The sequence below is a fragment of the Triticum aestivum genome, chromosome 5B, assembly GCF_018294505.1.
Source record: "Triticum aestivum cultivar Chinese Spring chromosome 5B, IWGSC CS RefSeq v2.1, whole genome shotgun sequence".
Classification (NCBI taxonomy): domain Eukaryota; kingdom Viridiplantae; phylum Streptophyta; class Magnoliopsida; order Poales; family Poaceae; genus Triticum; species Triticum aestivum.
Genome location: NC_057807.1, coordinates 471,824,004 through 471,832,494, shown reverse-complemented (window position 1 = coordinate 471,832,494; position 8,491 = coordinate 471,824,004). Strand labels below are relative to the sequence as shown.

The 8,491-nt window shown below is 43.1% G+C and overlaps 1 protein-coding gene across 1 annotated transcript; it reads right to left on the bottom strand.

The window, feature by feature from the left end:
* Positions 1-204: 204 nt before the first annotated feature.
* Positions 205-3,673, bottom strand: LOC123114892 (FHA domain-containing protein FHA2-like). Its single transcript, XM_044536267.1, has 4 exons — positions 3,001-3,673; positions 2,552-2,634; positions 1,184-1,428; positions 205-214 (listed from the first exon to the last, which is right to left on the bottom strand). The coding sequence occupies exons 1-4, from the start codon at positions 3,671-3,673 to the stop codon at positions 205-207; spliced, it is 1,011 nt and encodes a 336-aa protein (XP_044392202.1).
* Between the last annotated feature and the right edge of the window lie 4,818 nt (positions 3,674-8,491).

Sequence of the window (8,491 nt, the reverse complement as noted above, 5' to 3'; positions counted from 1 at the left end):
ATCTCAATTCGTCCATGGAACTAACAAAGTCGTAAGATTGGATCAGAACATAAAACTGGTAAAAAACATTGAAGCGAAAAAACAGCAGCAGAGTGTGCTGCTAGCAAATTCGTAAGAAATGGGCAAGACATTTTCACCAATCACATGCTTTCTGGGTAACTTCAGTTCCATGAAGGAATACCATAATCACAGCTACTGTTCTACTCAGCGGTGTCTGCAGTACCAAAACACATCAAAGAGAAGTTGTTAGGCTTGAGATGCTAAAGCCTCAACAATTGACCACACACTAGAAGCAGCAGAAGGACTCTTCCAGCCTGTGGTTCGTTTTAGGGTTGGTGGAGCAGCTTACAGCCGTTTTCTGGAGCCATCAGCCTTTCTTTGTGCCTCTGTTTCTGGCGCCGTGTAGCCGGAAACTACTAGGTGAGCTTGGGCGCCTGGCTGTTTCTTTCTGTCTTTTCAAGTCTCAAGAGATCATACACACACATGACTAAGTATCATGTGCAGATTTTAAGTTTGATGCAAACAAATGTATTCGTGAGCCCTGTGGAAAATGAATAAATTAACTGCACAAAAGAAGTTGCAATTCTAGACACTAGTAATTCTTGTTCTTTTTTCTTTTCTTTGCGAAGAACAAAAACTAGCATGTTTTAAAATGTGCATGCCACAATTTATTCAGCATTTCTGTAAATTTACAGTATGCTTTCATCATTGGTTTTCTCTTCTTATTCATGGGAGACCGTTGAATCTGTAACTTTGGCCTCTTGGCCTTGTTAATAGAAGGTAGAAATCTCTAGCTTGGTCACAATTTATTTTTGACAACACTTGCGCTACTAACTGACAGAACAAGTGATACCAGAAAAGAAGCCATTGCTCCTCAGATGCTAAAGCCTTTTATTCCTCTAGTATCGCACAAAACAAGTGTGACAATAAGCACTCACCCAATTTGCGAATTAGTAATATATAGCAAAGAAAATAAACCGACGACCAACCCAAAAATCCAGATTATTCTTCTTAACAGCAGACAGTGCCAAAAGTACACAAGTAAAGCCTACCCACGAAGGTCTACAGGCTTACAATGAGCTGAAGATACAGACAAGTAGAAATCTCCGAGGTGACAGGCTTACAACATGAGCTGATGACACAAAAAAAGAGAAATCTCCATTTTTATTTTTTGGAAACGAACCTGGCAGTGACCTGATCAACCTCAGGGGAGCAAAACTTATCAGCCAAGCTGACCAGCGAAACGAACTCTAATGTTATTGTGCCTCTAGAGACTGAACTCATGATAAACCTCTCCGGGTGATTCTTGAGCAGCTCCAACAGCCTGTGCCATGGCCTCTCAGCTGTTCTGGTTGATGAGCCATCCTCTGCTGCCAGGTACTTTTGGGCATTGCCATAGGGCCATATCGCAGTGAACTTTCCAGTAAGCTGCAAAACAATCAGGAATTAGTTTGCATGCCTTACTAATTCACAACAAGCGATAATTCAGAAGTGTAACTGTACTATGTATAGCAAACAGATTATCACGATGTTGTAGGCTGTAGCAGCGTACTGTTAAGGTAGAGAGGTAACTAAGATATCTACTCCCTCAGTTCCAAATTACTCGTCGTTGAAATGGATGTATTTAGAACGAAAATACATCTAAATACATCCATCCGTGCGACAAGTAATTCGGAACGGAGGGAGTAACAAATTAATAGAAAATTAACTGATAAACAATGGGGTCATGAGGTATCATGCAACTTGTACCATGTTGAAGGGATCCTACAACGCAAGCAAGTCTTGAATTTACTAATTAATTTATGCAGAAATAATTGATATTCAATGATAGCAAGTGGAAGGTTGTAGACTTCGGTCCAAAAACATTCCAAAAGATTGCGAGTTATATCATGATCTCTGTGAATTAAATCTTACAAATTAATGCACACTACCATAAAAGAGAAATCAAGTAATCAACACATTCCATAAGGTTGACGATGTTGAATGGGGGAAAGTGAGTTTGGAGTGTGTTGTCCACAATTCGATGCGCATGAGACAATAAGGCTAATGATTTTAAAATAATTGCAAGCTCAAGGTTTATTGACGGATCTTTTCCTCTAAAAAACTGAAAAGGCACCTTGGGAAACACAGTTCCTTAGTGAACTGAAATATGGATGCAAACTAACACAAATGTAACAAGACACATTTTTGGTCTTTCCATGGTATAACATGTTAAGTTTACTCTGTTGATATGAACAAATCTCATCTTCAATGGAAACATTGTTATTTTCTATTCAAGGACGCTAATTAAAGGAATAACTCAATAAATCAAAAATATGTTTTTTATATAAGTTAACATACAAGTATACTAATTGAAATCTAAAACTAATACCAATTGTACAGCCCAACAACTATGCTTTCCGTACTAGCTAGTGTTAATCAAGGCGGTTAGAGTTAATTTTTAGAATTCTAGAACTGAAAAAAAATGAATAATCTTGCATAACAAACCTCTGCATGGAGTTGTTTCCACAGGCATCCATTGTCTACCACTAGCATCACAGTGGATTGATACCATTATTGCAACACATGAGGCAAGATGATACTCCAACTTCTTGTCTTCATCCTTGTGTGCGATTCTAGTTTCTAATATTTTGGCTGCAGAAATAAAGTAAGCTAGTTAGGGTACGTAGCTGTACAATGATATTGTATTTATTTTAGGAACTTATCTCAGTACAGCCACAATTTCCAGCAATATGATTCCACATATGTTTGTATACTCCTGATGCAAGTATATTGCAAAAAGTGTGGATTCCACATTTACGATTGCGTATACTATTAGTTCATGATTGGAAATATCTCTACTTTAGTAGCCGAATAGTTGTAACTCACAAATCAGTCTAGGAGAAAGTAGTGATAGTATTAGTACAGGTAATATGTTGTCTGTTTTATGTTAGTATATCACAAAGGAAACAATACAGGAGAGAAATGATATAGCATAAGTACGTAACAATGATAACGTACCACGTTCAACGTTGATAGGCCCGGTCTTCAGTTCAGCAGAGGACATCTTGATTGGCACCGTAAACAGTCCTTGAGTTCCAGTGCCAACATTAATTCCATTGCCACAATTGGCCCCGCCATAACCATTGTGACGAGAAGCAGAAAAATCAGAATGGGCAGGGCGCTTGCCGGATGAAGACATGGGTTGTGATGGAATATGAGTTTGCCAAGGAGAAGCTGTGGCGGCGGAATCAATATGAATGGTTTGGCCACGAAAATTAAATGAGTGTGGCGTGCCCTCAGCAGCAAAGGATGCAAAGATGGGGCGAGCTGGTAGGAGAAAGTAGAATTGTGTTTGTCCAATCTGAATGAGATCCTGAGACTTCAGTTTAACGGGATCATCACCTGGGCGGTGAAGGACCCTCTGAACATAGCAGCCATGTTGGCCCAGAACCTCAAGGGCAAACGAGCGGTGTTGAAAATCATAGAAGATGCGTGCATGGCGGCGGGAAACATCCCTATCTCCACCAACGGCGCTAAGATCAAAGTCTACCTTTCCTTTCTTGGAATTGCGTCCCACGATGATTTCATAAGATTGCATGATGTACTGGAAGTCTTCGCCTTGAAGCTTCGCAAATCCTGCCTCCAGTTGATCACCACGAGCAGATCCCATACCAGCATTCATGCCTGACATCTCTAGTATTCCTGGTAGTAGAAGAATTGAAAGTGTCACTAATTTTCAGTTTCTTCTATAAAGTAAATGAAGGAGAGCTGGAAAAAATGCACTGAAGCCAGAACATTAGAGATATGATGTGACAGGACAAAATGCGAAACACATTTATTAATTGCAATATAAAGAGAATGGTTCAAATGGCAAATATCTGGTAGGCAATATAATCGGTCCTACATTGCATATTTTCGTATCAGGTCCATGCCACAAAAGATAATAAACACACCGGATAAAAGATTGCACATAAAACAATACCGGGAGATGATGCCAGGCGATATTCTCAATCAGTCTAGCAATCTTTGGAAAGAACATAATTTCAGTTGTTTGTATATTTTATTAGTTCCATTATTGATGAATAGAAGAGGCATTGATACAATTCGGCCAGTACATATTAGACAGCCCTAATACAATCTGACCCTATGTTTGCGTGTTAGATTGTTTGAAGGTCGACTGCTTTTTAGCAACAACGAGCATGGGCATTTCTCGCTAAAATGGAAAATTACAAATGCATTAAAATGCCTTTGCAAGCCGGGTCATCTCCCCTACATCATGGAATTTCTTTTTGCTAATTAAAGAATAGAATGCATAATGTTTTATGTACTTTATCAGCAAGCTATCATTATTCTGATGATAAAGCTTTAAATAAAAAAATTTATGAGTCGGCACAAGTATCGTCAATGCTAAAGTTGCTTAGATCTATGAATGGTTACTAATAAGTCAAGCATCCATTGTTGGACAAAATAGGCATAGACCAGGTTTATGTGATTTACTTAGAAAATATACCTTGTCAGATACATGATGCCTTATAACAAACTAGTGTGATAAAAAAAACTGAATAACCATGACATTCTTCTTCTCTCTCACTTTGTGCTAACCATAGTAAAGAGGGTACCCATGGGTCACCATATTTGAAACTAATCAGAAGAGTCCTACTGATCAAAACACTAAAATGAATGTAATGTTACGCCGAGCACTTCCATCCAGATTAAAATATGAAATTAACACACTACTGCTAAGTTGTCAGAAAGGGAAAAATTTGCCCAACTGATAATGTGCACTTGCAAGGAGGAGCAAACCAAAACATGCAAGCCTTGTTGCTCTCCATAGTTTATACTATTCTAGTTACTCTAGTGCTCCCGACGTTGAATGTAAATAGAACTATTTCTATTTAGAACCAATCACAGGATCGGATACTCTCGTTGCCCGTAATTTATCAGATACATACATTTTGAGACCAGAGAACATCATCCTCTTAGATCTAGCAAAGGAAAGGAATAACAATATTCAACCAACAGCGAAAAGATTCAGTTACAAGGTAAAAAACTCTTATCATCTATGACGATGCAAAAAATTAGTTTTCATCCATGATTTATCAGATGCATACACTTTAACACCCGAAGAACACCATCCGCCTAGACTTAGCAAAGGAAAAGAATAACGCAGCAATCAATAGAGAAAGAATTACAAGGTCTAAATCTGTTAGCATCAAGCATGCAAAAAAACTCTTGTCACTCATGATCTATCAGATGCATACATTTCTTTTCAAAAAGAAAAAAAAATCAGATGCATACATTTTGACACCTGAAAAACAGCATCTGCTTGGATCTAGCAAAGCGAAGGATTGACACATCAAGCAATAGCGAAAAGTCTTATCAACTACCGTGCAAAGTAAAAAAACTTGTCACCCATGATCTATCCGATGCATATATTTTAACACCTGAAAAACAGTATCCGCTTAGATCTTGCAAAGGAAGGAATATCACATCAAGCAACAGCAAAATGGATCAATTACGAGATCTAAAACTCGTATTGTCTAGGATGCAAAGAACTGTGTCACCCCTGATCTATCAGATGCATACACATCTTAACACCCAGAAAAACACCATCCGCCTAGATCTAGCACAGGAAAAGAATAACACATCAAGGAACTGCTAGAAAAATTAATCACAAGATCTAAAACTCTAATCACACTGTCCTGCTTGAAGAACAACTCTCATCAGCCATGATCTATGCAGATACATCATGATGTATGCTGATACATAGATCCCAACATTGGAAAACAGTATCATTTCTCTTGGATCTAGCAAAGCACATCAAGCAAAAGCGAAAAAATTAATTACAAGTCCTAAAACTCCAATCAGACTGCATTGCTACAAGGGGATTCTTATGACCCATACATGAGATCTTTGCAGATGCACATATTTCAACACAGGAAAAGGAACCATTTCTCTTAGATCTGGCTGCCAAAGCAAACGAAGTAACACATCAAGCAATTGCTAGAAGGATTAATCACGAGATCTGAAACTCTAATCATACAGAAGTGCTACAAAGGAATTCCTATATGACCCATGATCTATATATGCAGAATTGCAGATAGATGCACTTCAAGTCTTCAGTACAGGAAACGAGTCCATCTCTCTTAGGTCTATCTAGCAAATACATGAAGAGATCTATCTAGAGAAGAAATGGTGTAAAATAGCTGGAAAAAGAACCACCGGGAAATTACCTCTGCGAGCAAAGGAAGCAGCCGTGCCCGGGTTTCCTCCGGAGAGCACGAAGATGACGATGACGAGGAAGAAGGTTGATCGCCGGCCGGGATGAGCAGAGGACGCCGACAGAGGGAGGTGGGATGAGGAAGAGAGTGGGTCTGTCTCGAAACCTAGCAGCCGGAATTCCCATCTCGCGTCCGCAGCCGCAACCCTTTTTAAACCCGATTTCTACCGCCCGCGGCGAACCCTAGCACGCGATCCCTGAATTGCCAGCGCCAGGAAATAGAGGATATCGTAATAACTATCCTAATTAGGAGCGTGTTCATCTCGTGACCCCCGCGAGATGGGTCAATTCCATACGCGATCGCCAGACCTCCCTTTCCCTCTCAATCTGGGTTCGCAGCGCGCGCAGAGTGTTCGTGTTCGCGGAGGAGCGCGCCCGCGAAGGGGAAATTTCGAAGGTGGGGAACGTGAGAGGCTGCTACGTGGGCCGGTCGTGTCAGTGAGAAAGGTTGATGTAAAAATTCAGAGAAGCTGTCTAGAATTAGTGCAGAGGTTAGTCGCAACAGAAAACCAAAGAATTAGTCCAGAGGTAAAACGCTAAGAATAAAAAAAAGAATTTGTTTAGGCCTGCTCGACCTGTTACCCAAAAAGGCTTTCGCCCCGCTTCATTATATACTATAAAGCAAAGATCATCAACAAATCCGGTACAAACGCACGCCAACACAACACACACCCAAGGCAGGATACAAAGATGTTGAGCGCAGAAACACCATCCCTAGCACTACAAGAGTAACCGAAGATCTTAGCCGTGAACACGCCGCCGCCAAGAGGTGAAGCCGCATACGGCGAACCGTGGGCTTCAAGGCGGTGCCTTCAGGAAGGGAACGATACCGGAGCGCCGCCACCGCCTGACATGAGGGTCAGGGTTTTCCCTGGAGCAACACGACGGGCAATGAAGGCCGCGGCGACGCCTTCAACAAGGGAACGATTCACCGCCGCCGGTCCGTCCAAAGATAGAGCAGATTTTCACCCCGGCCAACAATCACCACCATTGAAAGCCACACCCCGGCAACCATGCCGCCCACACGGCCATGGTCACCAGGCAGCATCAAGCCATGGGCTCTGCCCATGTGCATCGCGCTACCACCCCCAGGGCCGCCGTCCTGGCATCCAAGACCTTGACACCACCTCAACCGAGACCGGCCACTACTCCAACCAAAGAGACGAGTGGAAAGGTCCTATCTTTCGCCCAGCGCCGAGACCTAAGAGGCCGGCCGAAACTGGCCTCCATCGCCCTGTCCTGCTGCACCGGGCGCGAGACGGGCTCAGTCCTGCTGCCGGCGCGAGACGAGGTCGGTCCTGCTGCCGGGCGCGAGACGAGGTCGGTCCTACTGCCGGGCGCGAGACGAGATCAGTCCAGCAGCACCGGGCGTGAGACAGGCGATGGACCGTAGCTGGGAGAGGGCCAGCCCTTCGACGAAGATAGCGTCCGAACGATGAGGAAAGGAATCGAAGGCCAAAACATGCCGCTTCCCGACGGGCCGATGTCGGAGATGTCCGGCCGCGCCGTGAAACGACCCAAACCACCGCCATGAGCCACCACCACCCCATGGCAGCCCACATCCATGCTGGGTCCCCGAGGGGCTGCCCCGAGCCGCCTTGCAGCGGCTGCGATGCGTCGCCGAGGTTGCAGCCCGCCCCTGCGCCGCCCGCCCGCGCCAGATCCAAAACCGGGAGCCACCATTGCCACGAGCACGCCGGCCACCTCACAGCTTGCACCCTAGCCCCGCCGCCACCTCCCGCACCGCACCGAAGCAACCGGAGTCCCCACTGCGACCAACTACTATGTGGAACAATCAAGAAATAGTTCGCATGACTTATGTATTCACAACAAGCACATAATTCAGAAGTGTAACTACTATGTGGAACAAGTAAGTAGATTATCACAAATGCTGCTGACTGTAGCTGCGGTCTGTTAACGTAGAGCGGTATTAGGCCATGAGGGAAATAAGTGGCAAACAATGAGGCCATGAGGTATCATGGAGCTTGTAGCATGCTGAAGGGATCCTACAACACAAGAAGGTCTTGAATTTACTAACTCGGTTATGGAGAAATAATTGATACTCCCTCCCTCCGGAAATACTTGTCATCAAAATGGATGAAAATGGATGTATCTATAACTAAAATACATCTAGATACATCCATTTCAATGACAAGTATTTTCGGGCGGAGGGAGTACTCCCTCCGTCCGAAAATACTTGTCATCAAAATAAACAAAAAGGGATGTATC

Coding starts and splice junctions, on each gene's coding strand:
- LOC123114892 (XM_044536267.1), bottom strand. CDS start 3,673: ATGTCAGGCATGAATGCTGGTATGGGATCTGCTCGTGGTGATCAACTG. Junction 2,635..3,000: donor GCCTATCAACGTTGAACGTG/GTACGTTATCAT, acceptor TTATTTCTGCAG/CCAAAATATTAGAAACTAGA. Junction 1,429..2,551: donor CCTCATGTGTTGCAATAATG/GTATCAATCCAC, acceptor ATTGTTTTGCAG/CTTACTGGAAAGTTCACTGC.